General features: G+C 44.8%; 1 protein-coding gene across 2 annotated transcripts in view; it reads right to left on the reverse strand.

Moving 5' to 3' along the window:
- JMJD1C (jumonji domain containing 1C) overlaps positions 1-23291 on the reverse strand; it is a 141366-nt gene that overhangs the window by 2056 nt on the left and 116019 nt on the right. Inside the window, exons 8-23 of one of the 2 annotated variants that reach the window (XM_026043008.1) lie at positions 21954-22126; positions 19519-21668; positions 16609-16810; positions 15129-15343; positions 14602-14754; positions 12593-12682; positions 11425-11552; positions 11032-11245; positions 10332-10546; positions 9547-9825; positions 8969-9137; positions 8471-8561; positions 8232-8362; positions 6898-7020; positions 5689-5828; positions 2632-2808 (exon numbers count right to left, since the gene is read on the reverse strand). In XM_026043008.1, coding sequence (XP_025898793.1) covers positions 2632-2808; positions 5689-5828; positions 6898-7020; positions 8232-8362; positions 8471-8561; positions 8969-9137; positions 9547-9825; positions 10332-10546; positions 11032-11245; positions 11425-11552; positions 12593-12682; positions 14602-14754; positions 15129-15343; positions 16609-16810; positions 19519-21668; positions 21954-22126 — 4650 coding nt within the window. Of the gene's footprint in view, positions 1-2631; positions 2809-5688; positions 5829-6897; positions 7021-8231; positions 8363-8470; positions 8562-8968; positions 9138-9546; positions 9826-10331; positions 10547-11031; positions 11246-11424; positions 11553-12592; positions 12683-14601; positions 14755-15128; positions 15344-16608; positions 16811-19515; positions 21669-21953; positions 22127-23291 lie in introns of both variants that reach the window. The other variant, XM_026043007.1, reaches the window with a different exon arrangement.

Consider the following 23291-nt stretch of genomic DNA (forward strand, 5'->3'; position numbering starts at 1 on the left):
AAAAACTTAAAGGAGCTCTTTAAAAAAAACATTAAAGAAGTTCTTATTTGGAGTGCTTTGCAATCCCTAACATTTAAGCTACAAAGTCCTGGGAACTGCTGAGGACACCGAGTGCGAGGACTGTGCTCCGAACAGCGCGCAGCGCTCCCAGGAACAGCATCCGAGCCACCTTTTCCAGCCAGGGAGCACGGCGGGCTCCGTCTTACAAGAGAAAGACCAAGACCCGGGTTGACCAGACAGGAGTACACAGAAGCTGGGAAAAAAAGGAGTATTTKGACAGAGCCCTCTGCAGTGCTAGAGTGCTACAACTTCCGAGCAGCCTGTCCAAGGCAAGGGGAGGCAGCAACGTAGCTGGCTTCAGGGAAAGCTGCTCAGCTCGGGTGCGTTCACAGCCGCCACCGGCAACACGGCTCCCGATTCCGCATGCCGGCCTCACTTGCTTCCTGCATCCCAGCACGTTACCAGGGAGCAAAWAGAAATGTTAAAAATGAGTAAAATTTAGTATTCATTTGCCTCAGCTTTAGGGTAACGATGTGCATATGAAACTGAAATGCTTAACATGTAAACCATGTTAACATGCAACCTTGTGTGCATTCTTGTTCAGACATATTTTTAAGTGTTTAAGCATGTTTTGTATATATAAGGGCTTGGTGCTGATCCCTAAGGTCAATATTTATGCATCTCTATATAAGGAGCACTGTACATGCACATGAAAGAGCACGAAGCTTTCATTTCCTCCTACGTGGCAAATTCACAGGAACTTTTTACTGAAGATGAAAGGCTTTTCAGCTTCAGCCACTAAGGTTTAAGACACTGTCATTAACTCCTTGGTGCCAGAAGCTAGAACATTACCACTTCAAAAGCAATTGCGAGTTCAGAGCCAATGAGATAAAGATAACAATGGTCTTATTTTTGGTCCTCAGACCTATGAATTGCAGGGAAGCCTACAGACCTGTGGCACTGGCACTGCTCCATGTGTCATAGCCTGCAGTTCTAGCTAAAGCCTCATGCTACATCAAACTATTTTCCCAGTATGTTTGTACTTTTCTGAGGGCTCCCCTTTCTCTCCTGTATCTTGGATGATTTCCCTTGTTCTAGGAGATCTGAGTGAGGCTAATGCAGAGTGCAACACAAATCCTACCCACCCTGGGAATTGCTTAAGCCTGACAAGAGCTGAGAACATCATCAATGCCAGATACTCCTYCACCTTTTTATAGGGAAAGAGTAAAGCCCCAAGGACATGGTATGAGGAAGGGCAACCTCCAACAACCCCAGATGTGGTTAATTGCTTCTTTTGCTGAAAAGAAATCTCCCCAGATCATGCAGGGTGAACACACCRTCGTCATGTGAAATCTGCCTCAAGACACACAAAGGAATGACAAAGGAGTCTAGTCTGGGTAAGGTTAGGATAAAGAAGGATCAAGTATTCGTTGCTGGGAGTGTCCAAGTAACTGTCAGAGCCAGCAGACACATCAGGGTCTTTACACGTGTCACCAGAAGGAGCCAGCCGTGCTCCTCCCCGCTGCCCYGGTCAGGGTGACACGGTAAAGCCGGGGCTCCCCTGCCCCGCAGAGCTGCTGTTGGCAAGCTGATCTGGCACATCACAGACCAAACAGGCTCTGCCTTGGAAAGCCCTTGCCTTGCCTGAACCCGAGCGCACAGCGGGGATGAACCTTCCCCAGCAGGATGGCTTGCAGGCCCTGCAGCAGGGTGGACACGCTCCTCACTCCTCCAGAGTCAGCTCCCTAATTAATGCTGCATGAGACAGCTGGCAAGACTGCAAGAAAGCAGCCTCCATTTCCTGCTTCTACAGGAAAAAAAAAGCACCATATGATTTAAAACTGTTTAAAAATGTTGTCTAAACATCCATGCTTTTTTCCTCTTTCTACCAAAAAAGAAAACAATTTGCAGACAGGGAGATAAAAAACTCAAATGAAAAACCAAAGCCTGTGTGCTAGGGGAGAACCAAGGCTGGCTACACAATTCCTGCTGTTCCTCCGGAGCTGCTGGCCGGGCGCTTTCCAGGCGGAGCTGYGAGCAGCGCGAGCCTGGGTGCCGCAGGGCCGGCTGCAGGGAGGGCTGCCTTCTGGCCACTCGTCTACCACCCGCTCTGCAAAAACAAACTTACTGTTTCTTTCCAGGAAACAACCTGCATACCTTTGCCAAAGAAGCACCCTACTAATTAGCCCCAAGCTTTCTCTGTAACTCTCCAATGATTAACGGCAACGAACATGACAATACCTGACATCCAATTATTTGTTGGTTTGCTGCCCTCCTGCCCCCCTAAGTTAAATCCGAAGTTTGAAAGAAAAAGTGCAAGTGCAGCTTCGTCCTGACTAATACCATTTTATCCAGTAATTTGCTAATAATACGCAGACAAAGAAAAAATAGTTAATAGTTGTCCAATTACTTTTCTAAGAAATAGGAAATGGCACTATTTCAAGTATTTGAATTTCTGTATGTTAAAACCAGATAGTCATTTGTAGAAGCCCTTGTACATTGTAATATATTTCTATACTCTAATCGCTAAGAAAACCAAATCTATAATTTGAGCAGATGTAGCATGTACTTCAGGCTATTGTTACATGTCTGTTATTCAACCCTGTATGGTTTTGAACAGATGTTTTTTACCTGATGAAGTGCTCCTGCTGGTAGAATAATCGCATCACCAAGAAACTGAATAACCGTACAGGTTTTTACTCCATATTCTTCAAAGAGTCTTTGGCGGAGTTTTTTGTTCACATACCAACTCTGATCACGTATTGGATCATGCTCTGGTAGAACTTCTAGGCCTTGTTCCTTTGCTATCTGTAAGTACAGGAAAGATTCCAAGTTACTTTTAAAAAAAGATAATCCCTTTCTGATAAATTAAACATATAGCCAAGTTAAAAATACATAGTCCTTTGCTTCTACTCCCTCAGYTAGAATTTTTGTTAGGAATTCAGAAGGATCTCAAAGGAATTAAGAAGTCCCATTGAAGAGAAGATATCTGCAGGACTTCCATGCCAGAAAAGCAGCAACATCCTTAAAGATTTCAGCATGACAGTCTACTAGCAGGCAACATGCTCTCCCTCTGTGGCCTCTTCCATCAGAAGCAGCATCTGCTCACAGGGCTCTCATGCTGCCAGTTCCTCGAGCTTAAAACCTCCAGCTTTGACACAGCCCCAACTGCAGCCTCTGCTCGGGACAAAGGCAGCAGCTAACACTAAAAGTTGTTTGTGGCTTATTTTGCTACCCACGTGGCAAGGAATTTAGAAAATATGATGGAGAACTAAAAATAATTCCTGAGAGAGCAACAGACTTAACTGCAACAACCATTCCCCATTACATCAATCACAAGGGAACAAACATTARTCCCAATCACTTGCTAATTACTGAACCACCATGACTACAGGAGAAAAAAATATCAAACCATCTGTCACAATTCAGGAAACAACTGTCTCAGGAACGACACAGATTTTTCTTCATATTTATGTTAAATACATTATCTGATGCAGAACTTGGAAAGGTAATTAATACATAAAAACAGTTTCAGGAACTCTGCACTAGAAAAAATACCGGGATTTGACCTCTTACCAGGAGGCCAAGTGGGACCCTGCGACTACACGAATCATAACTCTGTATTTCAAGCCATCAATTCACCTCCATTTCAGTACTGCAGAAACACCACCGCACCAAAAGCAAAAGATGGCACTCAACTCAGTTTTAGCTACCGCAGCAAGCTGTGACAGCAAATGCAAAGCTAATTACAGAGCATCTTAAAAGGCTTCTTTTTGTTTTTATCCTGCTGCCCTGTGAGTCTCTCAGTGTGCTCTAAGTGCTGTGAAACCCTGAATCATGTTCTTGCCTGCGAGTGGCCTGCGGCTTTTCTTACATCCTTCCTGCTCGTGGAAGTCACATTAGCCACCAGCTTGTTTACTGTTCTTTAGCTAGTTAAAGTGCATGTAAAATGTTCCCACAGTAGAAACTTCAGTGCTTTTTTGGGTATGTATAGGTAATATRTTGAGACTGCTTTTTTGAACATGAAAAAGTGATAATCAGGACATGGGAAACTAAGCCAGAGATGCCTCTGAAGTTAATGTTGTTGATGACTGCCAAGAGCCCAGAGGAGGCCGCTTCCCCTGCTTGACAAGGGGTGAACTCAGACATCCACACGTTCTGTGTAGCCACAATGGGCACAGCAGCTGACGCTGAACTGTGCCCCTGGGACCCTCTCCCCACGGCTTTCATCCTCATGAGGAGACAAGGCACCTTCTTCACTGGAGCTAACCAATGTGGTACCAAATGAAAGTATAAAAATAGGCAGCTGTTTTTTTTTTTTTTTTTTTTAAATTTTGGCATGTGATTAAAAAGCCACTAGTATTTCTCAGGGTGTGATAACACAAGCACGCACCTGGACAGCAAAGACTACAAGGACACACAAATGAAGTTGTGTCAGTGACGCTAATCTTCAGCAGCGACAGGGGAGCATCATCCTTTGTATTAGAAAGAACAGGGCTAGATCTGCACATTCTCCTGAATTATTAAGAATTGGAGACTCCCTGTAGCTTTTATAGCTCAGTGCATGAAGTACCGTGTTTGTCGACTCATGTGGCTTGGCATTCAGGGAGGAAAAGAAAAGTACCCRTCAGAGCATCTTACTGCCACACATCCGTACTCACCAGTGTCCACGAGAGGAATGATGTGCGTTTTGCACAACAGTAATAAATTCAGTAGCCATCCACAGTTGGCTAAGCCCTGGTTTAGCCAGGTTTAGATTAGCAAACCCTGGCTTAGATTAGCAAGAATTAACATTCACTGGCACTCTGAAACAATTCTGGGATAAAGCTAACACCTGCTTTCAGGATAGACCCTGTATGATTCCCATCCACAATGCTGGTTTTCTCAGTTTATATCTTCTGAGCATAAGAGAATTTCCTTTCAGTAGATTTTAGATCAGAGCTAAGTATGCAGTATGGAAGTTTTATTCTAATTAAAAAAAAAGTCAGGTTTGCAAAGAAAAATGTCTCCTGTCTATTCTTTTGGCTATGGTACTGTCTGCAAAAAATACAAGTCACAAATTTCACCTCATAAAATATGTCCATTTACACTGGAAACATCATAGATCCCATCACAACTGGCAAGTCTAATTCTTTAATGTCCAGAGAACTCTTAGGAATCTTTAGCTAAGTATACAGACCATATAAACCATTATACACCATTATAAAGACCATCTATTCCATAGAAATTACAGCATTTAAAACAGGACTTATAGGTTCGCTTTTTTCAAGGGCTTTCATATAYAGGATCACCAAAGGCTTTTCATGCAGGAAGAATCTTCTTTTCTAACCCAAATATAACCAGCCCTCAGGTTCTGCTTTACCGTTTCAACGCCAAGAGGGAAACAAGTTTCTCAGGCAGAACGCAGCACATCATATTAAAGAAAGAATTACTGACAGGGTTCATCAGAAGAATGAAATTCTGCCAGATTCTTCCTGAAACACAGAGTTATCTGCTCTTCTCTCCAAATCATGGGGCAAGGTTTTTCCTCACAGGGTCTAGATGGTATTATTCATCATAATTCCTAAATTTAGCCAGTTGTGGTCACCAGAACACACAGGTTGATGTAGGACAGGAGGACTTTTTGCCCGACCCCACCTTTAAATGATTATTTAAATAATATAAATGAACATCTGTTACAAATCTAACCTTTTGCAGAAACTCCCTTATCTTGTCAGCATCTTTGCCAGCATAAATGTGCCACAAAGCACCAGGTAATTCACTTGAATCTTTCAATCTCTTCCTTAAAAGATCATCCAAATCTTCTTCTTCAAACTTCTTCAATACTCCTAAGATTTAACAAAAATATTTTTAAGAAGCAGTACAGAGAAAAAAACTGCAATGATGTATGTTCTTTGCAAACTTTTTGTGCAGATAAGCAGATAAAATGTTTACTACCAAAAATAAGCACCTCAGATGATCTTTTTGTTCAGGTTTTAAATTTAGGACATTAAGACAACACGAATACTGAAGTATTTTTAAAACAATGTTAAATTTTCGTTTGTGTTTTGTTTTTTAAAGTTTCTTGAATTTGACAGAATGCATTCTCCTGCCTGGAATAAACAAGCAGGACAGGCAGCAAGAAGTCAGGAGAGGATAATGGTCTTTTTCTGCAGTCAGCAAAAGCCTCATTCTGCTTGCTGTTCTGCAGCAGCTGGTCAAGGAACTTGAGGGCTCTCCTGATTCACTGCAGCTTTGGCTGGTACTAACTCTGTGCAAGTGAAAACACAGCRGGTGAAAGATGGCAAACCCTACTGGAGCTCTATGAGATATATGCAAAAATCTACATTTGCTCATTATGGAATTCAAGCAGAAACTACAACAAAAAGTAAACAGAACAGCTTCAGTGATTTAAAGGCTTTTTCATATAAGCAATAAACCAAATGCAGAGGACTAGTACACACCAGTTTACTCTCTCCAGTACTGRAAATTACACTGCAGTTCAAATTCAAAACAGAACAAACTGCACATCGAGAGGCAGCAGACTAAACACAGGCTATGGCAAATTCATCATCCTGACAAAGCTGTTGGACTTAGCACAGCTTCCAAGGAAGATCCTTCGTCCTGTACTTCCATTAGCTCTGCCAGCTTCCACATAGCACTGGGGTATTAATGACAGGCCACAGCAACAAAAAAGAAAAGAATGGAGTTTGAAATGCAGTTGTGTAACTCCTGAACTCCATGTATGCTATGAACAATTAATTTGTGTGTGAGAATCTCTCTTGAGATAAGGAATCTCTGAGATATAAGGAAGTACTTAAGGACACGTTCAACACGCACATTTCAAGCAAGCAGCATCCATTCAGAAAGCGACACGTCATTCAATATTTCCATCTCCCTCAAGGAGCTTCCCTTTACCTGATTTGGAAAGGACTCCGTTTCCTTTTGCTATGCCAACGTAAACAAGGATGTTCACTACATCGGAAACTTCAACATGGAGATTTGTAGTTCCTATATCATGATCTTTAGTAGCAGCCACACCTATGTTGCAAGATAAAAATTTGGGGTAAAAYTGAAATCCACGCAATCACACGTTCACCTTCAAACAGAAATGTGCTGCAACTAACTGAAAAGAAATTTCTGCAAGTTTAAGAATTACACAGAAAAAAATGTGTGCAGGCATGCTGTATTGTAAAAATAATGATATTCACAAACCACAAGTGAGTTTTTGCTGTACTTTTGAGAGACTTTTTGTACTTTTTGAGATATCTCTCCATCCAGACAAATGTCCCTACATAGCTGTCTTATCAAAATAAAACACATTTGAGCAGAATAATCAAAGACATTTCCTGACATCAACAGCTTTCCTTCTGAACTTTTCTACCTTTCAGGTTGATCAGAGCAGAATATAAGTAAAATGAATAAATAAGGAAATMAAATCAAATCAATTTTGTCATTTTATTACTGAGTATAAACAGAGTTCATCACTATAAGAAATCCTCAAGCAAAGAGAAAAATATGGTAATTTTAGTTCTGACATGAAAAAAAACACACGTCAAGGAGTCAAAACATGTCATAACATGTCAAAAGCACATTTCAGGACACTAAGTGGTACAGCAGCATTACATATAAGGGTCACTGGAGATTGAGTTTCTCAGACCCACATCTTGACTACTATCTTTATTATGTTTACTTCAGAAGACATCTGGAAAACTTTTTAAATCAAAGCCATCAACACCAGAAATTACAACTCATTTCTTGTGCTATTAAGACGATTTGTAAAACACCACTGAACGAATTTGTTTGCAGAAGRAGGAGCAGCTGGAAAAGGTCTCAGGAAAGCAGACTGGCCTAGACAGCATTTTGAACACTAAACAAAACAACACAGGAGAAAAAATTACAAGAAAAAAGCGCTGTTTTTTCTTTATTATCGGACTTATGAACATACCAGTACTTATGACATATTTTGCCACATACTGTTATTAATACACGAACTATATATGTATATAAATAACCACTCATCTACATGCTTCAAAAGAATGTAACAGTAGCACTAGCAAAGACAAAGTGAAACGCAAAAATAGGTCTATCTCCTGCTTCAGTGACATGTAAGCCAGGTAGTAAAGGGTTTTTCTCCTACATTCAGCCACTAATAATCCTCCTCCTCAGCTCAGTTTTTAGCAAGCAGTAACACACGATACACTACAACTCCAAGGGAAGAGGCAACGGCTCCATCTCCAGGGCATACTCACCGTAGGCACTGCAAAGTCTGGGTCCCAAATCCGGACGGACAAAAAATCCTGGCAGATGAGAGGCCAAGTTTAATTTTCCTTCTGGACTGCAATACTCGGGCAAAGGTAAGCTTTTTAATAAGTCTTCATATCTGTGGGGGAAAAGGCAGGAGACTACAACTGAATTTATGTCACTATGGAGAGAGAAAAAAACAATATAGAGATGACCTTAAGAATATCTGAATCTTAAATGCAAATACCTTGCTGGCATCATAGCCTTGAAATCTTCACCAGAAGGCCAATCTTTCAATTTTAGTAGAGCTGTTTCCCCATTTTTTATTTTCTGCCGTTCTGCAAGTAACATATAAATTATTAAGAACTAATACACTCCAGATGTTAGATCCCACTATAATGTTGAGCTGAACTCTAACCTTTTTATAAAGATCTCATACACAGAAGAAAAGATTATTAATTTAAAGAAATTCAATTAGGAGACAAAATCACAAGTAGTTAAGAAAATGACATTCATTTGGTTTATAAGTCTGGAATAACTTACAAAATGGTATATTAGTTTATGTTTAACTCCACAGAGGTACAAAAAGGAAGTTTTCAATACACTGTCTTGAAATACATTATATAGAGTTCTAAAAAAAAAAAAATCTTTGAAGCTCTCAGATCTATGAAGAAAAATTTTAATTGCATTTTCTGACATTGACCATGTTTAGAATCAAAAGAATAACACATTCAAAGCAACTTACTTGAAACATCTTCAAAACCATCCCAGAACTCCTTGACATTGGCGTTTGAAATAATGCTGTCTTTGCAATTCAAGATATCAGCTTGCTGGTTTCCAAAATCCAGACTAATTGACTCTGCTTTCCACAAGCTGAAGTTCATTTTCTTATGCATGCCGGACACTAATACAGGCTTTAAATAAATAAATAAATACAAATTAACAGTCATCCTTCCTGAATGAAAGGCTTGCTTCAATTAAATTGAATGTAAGAAGTATCTGAACCATGCAGAGAAGGCCTTGGCCCTCCTGAGCTGCTAACAACACTTCTAGTAACAGCAACCATACCCAGCGACTTCACAACTTTTTAAATGATTTAGCCTTTAACATCCATATCTTACCCATTCTTAGCAATTAATTTAAATTAATTAGCCAAGCTCTTATGTGGCATTTTCCTGGCAAATTTTTGCCCGCTGCAATAAAATGCATTAAGGACCCATTCTTAACTGTGAAGTCAGGCAAACTTTGTCCTCTTGCAGTAACTGCTCTGGAGTTCGTGCTGCGGTCGTCACCCTCTAGAGAGGATTAGTCTCCGATACCTACCCTCCCTTGTTTCCAGCACTCTTTGAAGAGCTTCCAGTTGTTGCTGTTTTTATGGTCTCTGAGCCACAGCACGTGCTTATCACAGATCCAAGAATACTGAATATCATTGTACAATTTAGTGCTGTCATCTAGAATACACTTTCTATCCTCCTTTGGCTCATCTTTTATTTCAGATTTTACATTCATCTTTGGTGTCCTGTTTGGTGGAATCTTGTTTTCTACCACTGAAGCAATTATGTCATCAAGAATGTTTGGCATGGTCCTTCCGCTTTTCCCACTCTAATAGAAAACAAACAAATGTATGTTTAAATAATGTAAAAGCAAATAAAGTTAATGGTATACTTTCTTCAAAAGAATATCAACACCACTGCATTATCAGTTTTCAGTTACCTATTTCCTTCATAGAAAACCACATGCATTCTAAGGCAGAACAAATTACCGTTGCAATAAAACCTGATATACTGCAATCTTCCTTTACACTGTTGACCGGTTTATTTAACTTCATGACATATTCTTCATAATATGTATCAATTACTACTAATTATATGTAAATATATATGTATTTGTGCCTGCATATAATACATATATATGAACATATATACATGTTAATGGATACACACGTGTATGTGTGTGTGCAAGCATGTACAAATATACTGAATCCTTCAAGGAAGCTGCAGTGAGGTTTTACTTCTACATTAGTATTTAGTGCAGCTAACATATACAAAAACACACAATACAGATTTTAAAAATCCCAATATGAAAATGATGCATCTGATAACACTCACGGGTGTTCCTGTGGAGTAAACTGGAGCAAAAGCAATACCCGCATCTGTAGAACCGAGGCGTAGTTTGCCTGCTGTTGTAGTTAGTAAATCTCGTAAGGTTGAGCCCTGCTCATTGTTCTGGGACGCAGGAGGGGAGGATTTACAGTTTGGGGACTCTAAATTATCCTGATCTTTTTCTTCCTTTGAATGTTTTCCAGAAGGACACTCTTTATTCTCTAAAACAAAAATAACAATGGGAAAGGTTACACTGTTGTATCATGTCTTAAAATGTAGGAACAGCACTGGCCCCCTGCATCTTATAGTGGCAGCAATGTACTGTAGCACTAGCACTTTATTCACCTGGAATAACACCAGAGGATGAACTAGATCCTGCAAAATGCAGTCAAAGATGTGACCATGAACAGGTCTTCCTCAGCATCTCAGACATGCAGCTGAGGGAGTACCTGTCACAACTGAGAGATGCTCTAGCTGCAAGTACTGCCACACTACACATGCATTCTACTAGTGGCTCTGCTGGTAAGGGATTTTCATGCCACCAGGAAAAGGTGTTGAAATTTCAAAACAAATTAAGGGGAGAAAGAGCATTTTCTTTACTTTTGGCTAAGCAGCAAATACCATGGATTTTTCCTAAGGTGTTCATTTCCATATYACTGATGGCCCCCCAAATCACGCACGTGATACGTGAGCGTCCAACACGCACCTTTCTTTTCTTCTCTGGCTTTCTGCTCAGCCAGATCAGCTAACCAGTGCAGCGGCGACTGCGACTCCGGCGGGGTGAGCTTGCTGTCCGTGCTCGCGTCGCTCCTCGGGCTGGAGTTGCCGTTGGCCTCGGACTTTGGTGGGGAGCTCTGCTGCTGAGACTCAGGCATACACAGGGAGATTTTATTACTGTGATTGAGGACATTCTGTAAGACCTGGAAAGAACAGTTCATTTTTTAGGAGTATGCCATTTTGCTCCAACAAAAGGCACAGGCAGCATTTAATCGCTGTATATGCTATTTAACATATGACTGATACTATTCAAATATAAAAATACATAAGCACCAGAAGATGTARTAACAAATTACAGTTTACACACACATTTTAAGCTCACCTGAGATACGCCATTCACTGCAGGGAGCTTGCCAGCTTGCATGCTCTGTTTGGCGGTACACTGACAATGGGATTTAATTTCAAATTTTTCTCTAATATTATGCATTGCATCTAGAAGATCTGTCAAAACTAGAAGACATTCAAGAAGAAAATAATCAGTAATTCTCTTGTCAATCATTTTTTGGCTTTCTTCACAGTGTAAATACTACAGTGCTAAAAAGTTATTTGTAAGTCTTTTGGAAATTTCAGCTATTAATAATGCCTAATTTAACACTTCAAAAATACCAAGGACTCTCTGCTTTACCTTCAAGCTTGTGCAGAAAGAGATGAAGTCTTTAATTAAATAATTACCTGCTAGGCTTTTGGAATATTCTAGACTTTACTCAGCATCCCCATTTGATGGTACACAACAAGCAAGCCAGTTATTCATTATTTACTTTACGCCCCATTGTTCAACGGGTGCCTCACTGCCTCCTTTAATAACACTGTTACACACAGACTGAAGTGAGCCATGGCTTGACTTGAAAAATCAGGATGTGATCAGGTAATTCAAGGCAGTTTGGCACCGGACAGGAACAAAAGAACACAACGCAGGTTGCGCAGGCAGCCCTCGCCGCGCTGTTTCCAGGCGAGTGGTTCACTTCACAATTTGTAATTAAAAACAGTTTCGGGGGGAACCTGTTCTGTGGAAATCACAGTCTGAATTTCCTAGGGAGTCTAGCCAACCTTCATTTCTACCTGAAGTAACATGAAACAAACCATAAAATACTGGCTGTGTCTGTATTTCCAATTAAAATAACCTGGAAATTCACCTGCTAGGATTAAAGGCACATTCAGGCTTTCTTTCTCTGTCCTGCATTAATGCTATTAGAGATCACAAGTAAAGCTGGGCTAACAGAACAAACGCAGGAGTATTTCTTCACATAAGCAAAGTTCTGATGGGTTTAGGATTGCTGTCTAGTTTTGATTAACTGCTATCTTCTTTTCTGCCTTTTSCATTCAAGCGGTCAATCAGATATGCAACCAAAACTGCTCTTGGTGGGGGGAGGAAGAGGACACATACAAAATTAAACTTCAGATATGAGAAGTTTTAAGAAACAGCTCTGGTCTCTCTTTACAGAAAGACCTGGGGGGACACGCGACATCCTGCTTGTTTGTAGAGGTCTTACCAGAGCCAGGAATAATCTGAGTTGGCATCAAGTGTTTGTGATCATGAGGCTGCCCCTTCACACACTTCATCCAGGCATAGAGCTCCTTGTCTGCAAAAAAGCATTGCCCATCATTTACCTTTCACTGAAACTTTATTACCTATGAAGATACAGCTCTAGTTGCCTTGTTTTGGTTATTTTTAGCTTTCTTTTCTTTTTGTCTGGCCAAGYACCTGGCCACCGAACTGCAGTGGCACTGGGGAACAGGAATGCAACCTGCTCTCGTTTCCCACTCTGACTCAGCACCCACGGAACTCAACTGCTGCTTTTGAGAGGCTCTTCACCTCTTTGCACCACTTTTCTCAGCTCTAGCACCAYGAGCTGAAGGCGGCAGACTAAAGGGAGCATTCAGCACATCTACAGCCCTCCTGCACTGCCACAGACACAACGTACCAAATGTTCCTCTCAAACAGGAGGCCTTAGCTGTTTTGCAGCTTGCATAACTCACAAGACATTAAGCACGTAACCAAATATAAACACAAATCAATCAGGAGTGATCTATTTAATGTATTTTTACCAATAAAATGCCATAAAATTGCACTCCACTTGATGGTGCCAGAAGCTGCCTGAAAGTAACAATGGAAGAAGCAATGCAAAAAATCACAGAGAAATACCGAACACTGAATATTTAAATGTCTAACATTCCTTCTGAACCACTGGGAAATGAATGTTTTCTCCATTACATTTAGCAGCCATAAAAACAAGCAGCCGTTGCAGGAAAAATGGTGTCACATAAAGGGTACTCTATAGGAMGGGGTGGGTGGCTGAACCCGCGGCGCGCTGCAGAGCGGCAGCGTCGCCCCGGGCCTGCTCCCGCCCGCGCTGCGGCGGCGGGAGGCCAGGAGGGAGCCCTCTCTGCTAGAGGCCTCCAGCCTCCGGATCCCGCCTTCTGCAACTTGGAGCACATTTTACTAAAACTTTCCTGGCCGGATGAACCACACGCTATAAAAAGGCTCTGGCTGCCTGTTCCCAGTAGGGTAAGCGATGTTGGGAGCGCATCCCAAGCCACGTCAGACAGACACACAGGCTCGCAGCCCCGAGCCGGTTCGGGGCGGCTGCAGCAGCCTCCAGCACTGAAGCACCCGTGCCTGCTCTCAGTGCCGGAAAACACCAACGCTCCTTCCCAGGAACTTGGGCTCACATGAAAGGCTTGGGAACGTCCCAGAACCACAGAGTGGGAGGCCTCTCGCTCCAAGCCAAGGGAGGGAGCGGGTGCGAGTTTCTCCGTGGATGCGGGACWTGCCGTGCCCCGGCCCCTCGGCTTTGCCCCCGCTCCACAGAGGCCACGCTGTGCGGGGCTGTGGCCAACGCTGAGGGGCTTTGCCAGGCCCCCTCGCAGCGGAGGCGCTGCCRGCGCGGGCTCAGCCACCCGCTCCTGGCAGGCCCCACCTCGGCCGCCAGGCTGCTCACCACAAAACCCCACGTGTTCCACGAGCTCCTGCTCTACTCCCGCACGGTCTGCACCAGGCATTTCTAATGCAGTACACGAATCCGACTACACTAAGCACATATGTAACCTGGGGGATTTTAAAACYTCCCCAACACTCATTTTAAGTACAGTGTAAAGTATTTTTCAATTCTAATGTTTTTATTATTAAAAGGCAGGCTGTTAAGTGGGGATGGACAGCCAGGTATTCCTGGCGGGAGGATGGCGGGGAGCTCCGCAGGGAGCTGCGGGAGCCGCACYGGCAGCCACATCTCGCCTCGAGGGAGCCGGGCTCGCGCAGCCCACCACGAGCCGCACAGAGACGGAACACAGCACCAGGACCTAAAGCAGCCCCTTGCYGTAACAGTGACCAGCGCTCTACTAACTGACTGGAAAAAAAGGGTGAAAAAAATCTAGACACGTCAAACCCCACAAACCCAACTCAGCGCCTAGGGAAGGAAAGCCAGGAAGGGCCGGGGACGAGCAGCGCTACGCGAGCTGCAGTCACCCCCACAYAGACCAGGCGGGCTCCTGCAGTACCGACCTCTCGAGCTTTTCCTTTCCTTTGCCTTATAACAATCCAGGCAGACCACGAATCCACATTTTTGGCAGACCCAGTGAATGTTAAATAATGTGGCTTCGCATGCATCACACATYTCACGGACTCCTCTCACTGCTCTCTTCCATGCGATTTTGGCTGAAATACAAAATAAGCAGAATTAAAAGACTGAAATTTAAATGCAAAGCACAGAACGAATSATCTGTACAGATGCAGCCTTCATAATTTTCCCCTCTGAAGCAATCACGGGCAGGGAAAGGAACGTGCTCCTCCACAAAGAGACCCTCAGCGCTCACCCCCGCAGCTGCACCACGCGGTGACCCCACTGCAGAGATTAAAGTGCTGGAAAGCCCCGACTGAAGCAACACCAGAACCGCTCCGCGCTGCGGGCACAGAGGAGTCTCCTGCCCCGCAGCCCAGCAGCTCCTGCGGCCACTGCGCCTGGGAGCCTGCACGCAAGTGGCCTCCCTCCTTCCCTCCCTCCCCTCCACCGGCGCTGAAAAGCCTCTTACCGTCTTTCTTCACCCAGGACATGGCTGTTTTCTCAGATGTTACTAACTGACAGAACTTATCGCCTATCATATCTAAAATGTACTTAGAAGTTTCTAGGTCCAGTTCATCATCTTCATAGTTTTCATGTGTCCATAAACTCAGTGCTTCATCATCATATTGATCAGGAGAGGAGAAACCATCTATCCTAACCACTCCGTTCTTACTGAATGACAACCTAAAAATGAGAACACACTGTTTTAACAAAACATTTTCTTAACAGTTTACTTTCTCGCCTTTAAAATAGCTCTAGGTTTTCRTGTGACCCTACAGGACACCAATCTGCTACCCTCACCGCTATATTTAGTCTATTTTAAGGAGAAGCAACTAATTATTCCATCTGGAAATGGAACACAGGAATACACTAAAGTTTTAGTGTCCTGAATTCAAGACTAAGAAATTCTAAAATGATATACAGATGTATGATATATTTGACAAACAAGTAGAAGAAGAAAATTACAAGTWTTCATTTAAAGAAAGGTACACCAGAGTGTAAACCTCATTGGCAATTCAAGCCCTACTAACTAAATACAATGAAAATAATTACAACTCTATAAAATATAACCATAAGTTTGAAACATTCCCAATTTTAAATTCCATGAATGTGTTTAAAATCTTGGCAAAACTTTATCACTGGTGTTATCCATTTTGCACAGGAAGAAAACCTAAAAACGTAATATCACCAAATTGCCACTTTTGGAAGCAACTATTTTTACGCATAAAGCATGGCGAGTCCAACTTGAAATGATTCCCGAAGGACTGCAGAGTTTCATAACTAAAGCTTCATTCGAAAGAAATGAAATTCAATCTAGGGACAGCAATTTCCTGTCCAAACTGGGCTCAATGTATGTTGGCAAGAGAGCACACGTGAAAATCGAGGCCGTTTTGTTCCACGTCCATAGCTGCACGGCACGCACCACCGAGGCTGTGCTGCATTCTGGGATAGTTTTTTTTTTTTTTTTTTTTTTTTTTTTTGAATTACGAAATTTCCTTGCTTGGCCTCAATGGTGAGAAAGGAGGTCAGAGCTGCCCTGTCCTCAGAACACTCCGGCGAGCTGGAGCAGCGTTCCCACAGCACCCCGGCGCACGAGCGCGGTTCTGCGGCTCGCCCGGGATAACTGCAGCTTGCCTTTGGAAAATCCCTCCCCGGATGGCAGGCACCTGCTAATGGGCATGCATTAATGGTTCTGCTCGCCTGGGGTGCACTGGGCAGCTCTTCCGATGGCCTGGCTATAAAGCTTCAAACAGCAATAGGGCTGATCCACAAAAGCATTCATAAATAAAATTTATGAATTTTTATTCATAAATAAAATTTAAATAAATTAGGCAGTATCTGCATCAGGCTGGTTTAGCCAGAAAACAGAGACAAGCTTTCAGACATGCAACTCTTCTATCAGTATAATTTTCAAAAACTAAAACTCATGAGGAGATAGCTGTACTTACCGTCGAAAGTAGTAAAATCTACAAAATACTGGTGAGTGAGTCGATTCTTCACCTTTCTTACTTCTTATTAACCTACATTCTCTGCATTTTTGCAAATTCGGTCCTATTTCAGAGCAAGAATCATCCTGCAAAAAGGACTCTCCTGTTTGCTTCAGCTTCTTTACTTTGCGCCARTCTTTTAATACTGAGCGAGGTATGCCAGCTGCAAAACAAGAATCATTTCAGAGGAAGCACTGGGATGCCCTTCTATTTAGCCCCACTTTCACCAGTAAGCATCCAACCCTTCTCAAAGCCATTCAACATCCATCTGTTCACCCTTCAGCACTGAAATCTAATATGGTGATTACCAAGTAGAGTCATACGTGCTTAACTACCTACTGAGCCCCAACAATGCTTGGGAYACAATATTTTCTCTTGTGTGAAGTGCTTTACCAAATGCTCTGCTAAAACCACCTTCAAAACATCGCTCTAACAAACAAGTAGAGAAATTCAACACCCCAAGAAAGTGAAAATGTATGCAAAAGATTTAATGAATGAAAGAGGAAAGGAGAGTCCTGCTTCTTCAAAACTTATTTTTGCCAAGGGTTACAGAGATATAATTMCTGAAGAGCAATTCTCTTAACTCAACTGCGCTTAACACAAAATATCAGCCAAAAAGAAGAAAATCCCTCGACTCCCTTTCAAGCTTGCCGGCGTTGCAAGGCTGAGCAGCAAGCTCTGTTTCTGAGGTTCAAGTGCGCAGGCCTGCCACGGAGCAGCCTACGGAGCAGGCCTATGGAGCAACAGGGGTAGCTGTACGCGGGCATTTCACAGGCGGGCGCGCGGGTGCTAACGCAGGCACCACCTGCGGCGAGCAGGGCCCGCGTGTGCGGGGGGCGGCGCGGGGCACCCGCTGCTGCCTCGGGACCCGGCGCGCAGCTCCGGCGCTGCCTTTCGCCGCGGGGCCTTGGCCAGGCCGTGGGGGCCAGGCTCCCGCCCGCGGCCTCGCCAAGGGCTGCGCGGCGCTCCCAGCCCAGCGGCGCCGTGCGGGGCCGGCCGCAGTCACGCTCGAAAGCGGAGCAGGCCAAAGCAGCGCTCTGCACGTCCAGCAAACGCTCTCCGCCTGGAACCAGAGCTCCTGGCACCCATCTCGRTGCTGCTGGTGCTGGAGCCCGGCGGGCAGCACGTGGACACTCCTGGCCTGGCAGAGGGGCGAGCAGCTCCGTGCGCCCTGGCAAGCGCAGAGCAGCGCGCGGACAAAGCGGCTTTGATGCCGGCAGCACGGAGCTGCCAGCCGTGCGCGGAGCCTCCCCGGAGCCGGGCGCTCTGCAGCCTCCTCCACCCGCGGAGCGCCGCGCGGCCTCCCCGCCGCTCGCTGCGCCAAGCTCGGAGCGCCTTCCAAGGCAGCCTTGTGGAAAGCCGAGTTCATAGGAACATCTCTGAGCAGCTCTTTCTCAGAAACGRTTAGAGCAGAGCTCACCCAAGATAAACAGATGGGAACATCAGAAATAGTAGCCTGTGAGCAGGGCCAAGCAGGAGAAAGCATGGAGGCAGTTCTGCTGGGAGCTGCTCCCGCGGGGCAGGCGCGTCTCCGGGCGCACAGTACCACTCYGTGCTACTTGCAGCACAACGTGCTACACCTGGCGCCCATTTTCRGGCCTAATCCCGGGCCTAATCCCATGAAACTATACCGTGAAGTACTACCATATACTGCTCTTACACTCAGGTAACACTAGACAAAACATGCGACTGCCCTTTCTTATCAGTCCTTCTACAGCAAGCCCATAAAAAATATGCTGTGACAATACAAACGTCATCCAGGGTTAGCACATTACACACACATACACATCTACAGGTACGTATATACATCTACGCTTCACCTGAAAAAAGTGAAGCCAAGTAAGACCTAGAGCTCTATTTCAAAGGCATGTGCTCTTTGATCTTCCCTTTTTTTCCTTTAAATCTCTATACATACATGGTTATAATATCCATATACATACATGGTCACTGGGCCAGGGCCAAGCTACCTCGGAGTGCAGCACTGCCAGCTGCAGTCTGCTSCTAACACCTTAGGCATCAAGCATCCTAAGATACTAGCAGAGTTGATGCTTTAGTAGAGTAWGCCTTATATAGCAGGTACTGAAATGCCAAAAAATGTAATTACAGGGAGCAGTACCCATTTTCTTACTAACTGTACTTGAAGTCCTACAAAAACTAATTCAATGGTCGACTCTYTCATACTGAACCAAAATAAATACCAAAGAATTCTCCTTAGAGAAGAATAAATTAGGATAAAAAATGAAGTAGCTCTTAAAATCCCTCATGTTGCTAAACCAGTTCTGTCTCAGATAAAACTTAATTATAATCTTGTACCCGCAACAGCATTACAACATTTAAAATGAAATAGGTATTTCCCTGAAGTTCTTTATTCCCTAAAACAAGAGGGATGTTAGGAGCATAGGATAGGTGTGCAAGCTGAGGGCTGACATAACTCTCCCTCCGACCTTTCACCAACTTAATCTAATCATAACAGAGCCGCATCAGGCCATCAAGGAGCTGCCCTGGCCTTGGGATTACAGCAGGAATTAAACTTCCCTGATAGAGAACCTCTCCCTCAGAGTCAATACAGGCAGCACAGCTACATGCACAACCTCCAGCATGATACAATCACTTCATTTAGCGTTTACATTTAGAGCAAGAAATAGTTTTGTTAACACATATGTAAAAACAAAAGAACTGTATTTCTTAAACCAGAGTATTTCAGATAGCCTCAAGATGGACAAATCCAAGGTTCCTATTTCATACTCATTTTCATGAGCATGCTGTCTTTACTTCCCCAGCTATTTCTCATGACAAACCCTCCAGGATTAGCCCTGTTAGAGCTCGCATCAGTTTAACATGCTCTGCAAACCAAGCGAATATACTCACTGCCAGTACTGCTGCTCTGTAACTTCAGCTTGCTTTTTTCCTTGGCGCTCCTGCTAAGAACACCATTCGGTTTTACTTCTTCCTCTGCATCGCCCTTTTTTTTCTGCAAATCGTTTTGTTTCTTTTTGTAAGTCGGCTTGGGCTGCCGTTTAGTCCTTTGCTCTGACTTGCTCTCGCTTTCATCGGAGTCTCCGCTTTCAGAGCCAGACTCRTAAGTTCTTTTTGCTTTTCTCCTAGGGTGCTTATCTTCTTTCACAAACTTCTCTGCCAGGATTTTACTATCTATGTTATTTTGCAAATCATTTGATGTAGAAGCTATTAAATTGACAGTACATGGCTTAATAATTTCTGAAACACTGTTCCCTGAATTCTCTTTTTTATTAGTGTTTTTATCTTCCTCTGAATGTCTTGTTAGCCAAGCCTTTTTCAGTTTAGTGTGGTAGTTTGGCTGACTCGTCTGGGCAGTCTGCCCGCTGCCTACAGAGTTTGCTTTGTTTATTGTATTACAGACGATAGCAGCGTCCCCGGAGAGCGAGGCTGAAGTTGTCTGGCTTTTGGCAGCACTGGCCTCGGCCTCGCTGGCGTTGCTACTCCTGAACTGCGCCGCGGCCAGCGCCGCCTTGTGCTTCTTCAAGTGGACGAAGTCGRCGGAGGGGCAGAAGGGCTGCGCGGCGCCGGCGCCCTTGGCGCTGCCCGGCGCGGCCGTGGCAGTCCTGGCTCTCGCGCCCTCGGGCGGCGCGCAGGCCCCAGCCGCGCTCGATGACGAGCAGGTCACTTGGGAAGCGCCCCAGCTCGACACGCTCGTAGTGGTGGCCGCCGAGGCCGTTACGTCCGTTTTGGTGCTGCAGGTCATGGCCGTGGCGGGGGCGACAGCGCTAGCAAGGCTGCCTTGCGAGACAGCTGGAAACTTCTTCTCATAGTGTGTGCGAGCGCCGTCTGAGTTCATATTTGGCAGAATGACTCTCCCCGTCTCTCTGGCTTCCGCTGTTTTCGGGCAATCTGTTTGATTTGTCACAGCTGAAGCTCGCTCGCTAGCTCGCTCTTTGGCCGGTGGCTGCATCACTGCTGCGCTCTCGTGTTTCGTGCGGGAAGGGGGACGCACAATAACAGACGCTGTCGCCGACTGCGACTTTCCACTCGTTCTTTCGGCGTGCCAGTCCACTTTTTCACTGTTTGGGGCGTTGTTAGCCTTCCACATTTCTGACAAATTTTGCTCAGAAACACCCTTGTAAACTGTCTGAGCTTCCTTGGGTTCAGGTACTAAAGTGGGAGGCTTTTGTAATTCCTGGATTTTGCTGCCACCAGCATTAACAGGTTGAACAGGAGTTAGAGTGGGAGGGGACAGGCTGCTGTAGCTGCTTTCCTTCTTCTCCAGGTTCTGGTGAACCGGGGGGTGGAACACGGGGGCTCTGTGCAAGGCTGGCATACTGCGGAGTGTGTTTGAAGATGACACTGACAGCTGAGTTGGGCTCCTGCTGTCGCTCCTAAAAGAAGCCACCGAGTGAGACTGCACTGACTGCGAAAGCTGCTCAGCTGCCTTGCTTGCAGAGCCTTCGCCCTCCGGTTGGTGCTTTATTAAAGGGGGAGGTTTGGAAAGAGAGGAGATGTACGAAGGGAGAGCCTGGGGACTCGCTGCAGTCGAGGGACAATTAGTCTGCTTATCAACATAGGCGTTAGAAGCTTCCTTGGACGGGTAGGATCTTGGTGGTTCGTTTACGACACTATTAGACAGGGTGGTGAAATAGTTACTCTGTGGCAAACTCGGMGGAACCGAGTGCTTCATTTTGTACAGTTCTGATACAGAACGCTCTGCATCTTTGTCATATTTTACTGAATGGCTTTTGGGACTTGAAGATAAGGACGTTACCCTGGAATAGTTCTCTCTCTCCCCCTCCAGTGCCTTCATTTTAGCGGTAAAAGGAGCAACCTCGATGCTTTCCTGGAGTATTCGCCTGTGTTCTTCCTTGTACTTGCTCAGCCGCTCACCGGTCTCCGGTGGAGCCCTGGGCAGCTGGCTCAGCAAGGGATCTGTGAAATGTCTGTGCATGTGGCTCTCCTTGGCCGCCTGCGCCCTGCTCGGCTCCAGCTCCGTCTTTATGGGCGCGGTTGTAACAGAGCGTAAAGGTTCAATGAACGCCTTCCTCTCCAGTTCTCTGTTTGGAAAACAGACACAGTTTAGTCTGACTGGACTGCAACAGGCTAAACAGGACCTTTCTTCCCCTGCTCCAGAGTTATCTATTAACACAGAATAAACTTTTCTTTCTGTTAGGTACTCTTTTCCTAGTTCTTCAGATGACCTGGGAACCCAAGTGCACTGAGACTGCACGGGGCAAAGTCCGTCTGGCACGCTGCCGAGTTTTCCCGCATCACCCACTGCAGCCGCCGTGACAGCGAAACCACAGCCGAGCTAAGGACAACACCACACAGAGGCCACTTACTCCTTGTGATGCTCGGCCATGCTCTTGGGCAGGGGCGGGCTCGAGTGCGTCGTCAGCTTGAGAGGCCGCAGCGGATCTGCGCTGGACGGTCTCACAGGAATGTGACTCAGTAACCCGAGGCCATCGGCCGAGGTCACCGGTGCGGGCTGGTGCAGCCACGGGCTCGGSGTGTTCTGTGAACAGCAACCAAACCAAGCCAAAAAATCAGATTTCAAAATAGTCATGGGCTCTTCTGCAGTGCAGCACAAGATATACTGTATTTCACATCCTACTGATGACAAGGACCAAGTAATACATTTGAGCATTACATCGCGTACTGTAAATACAGTGTAACCTTTCAGGTCACTTTGGCATTAACTCAGACATTTCTCCATACATCTCCCTAGACGTGTGGCATACAGAATAGACAAAACGGTTAACACAATCCACATGCAATAACCCATAATTCCTAGAACACTTTAACTGTGAAATATGTAGCTCGAACATGCCATTTCTTGAAGCCACTGCTGGACTTCTAGGTCTTTCATTAGCCAACCAGTGGCAGTCCCACAGCACTCCACTCACTAGCAAACAGACCAGTTGTCAGTTGCTCGGTGAACTGCAGGGACTATTGCTTTTAACAGACACATAGGCCGAATATTTATTGTAAGCAATTGCACCTGAAACTGTAAAACAAACTCCAGCAACGTAAGGGGTATAAACAGCTCTTTCCTGCTGCTTCCTCTCTCTCCCTCCTACGACAAATGATTAATAGTAATTAATTGCTTTATTTGGCCAAATAATTCTATAGAGCATAATTTCCTAAGCAGCACACTATTAAACCATTAACTCTGCTTGGGCACCTTTGCACCACATATCTAAGTCAGGCAATACCAATTATTAGCCAAGTCTTAACCACCTCCTCATTTACCCACACCACAACTGCCTTAAGAATTCCTTTTCAAGGRAAGCTGACTCCTCGGGAAGCTCCCATTTGCATATCCTCCCTGCAATTTCTGAGAGAGCCTGTGAACCGGCTCAGCAGCTGTTCTCAGTCTTCACTCCTCTTTCATCTTCCACTTCGAGCCCTGCTTACAGCAACACGTGCTGCCTCGTGCGTGAGGAGGAGTGCGGCCGGGGCCAGGCTGAGCTCCCGTGCGCAGCCCGAAGCCCGGGCGCCCGCTCCTGCCGCCAGCTGCTCCGCACTGTCCCTGTGGAACGGCTCCAGGAGGAGAGCACCAAGGTGAGCCCCAGTGCCGCAGCACTTGCCACTGAGCACATCTGCAGCTCCTCCAACTTCRAGGTTCTCCTCTCTAGACTTCTGATACCTAACCCAACCTCTCAGCTTTCGCACTAGCA

Source organism: Nothoprocta perdicaria, unplaced genomic scaffold, assembly GCF_003342845.1.
Source record: "Nothoprocta perdicaria isolate Ctin4 unplaced genomic scaffold, notPer1 scaffold_32, whole genome shotgun sequence".
NCBI lineage: Eukaryota > Metazoa > Chordata > Aves > Tinamiformes > Tinamidae > Nothoprocta > Nothoprocta perdicaria.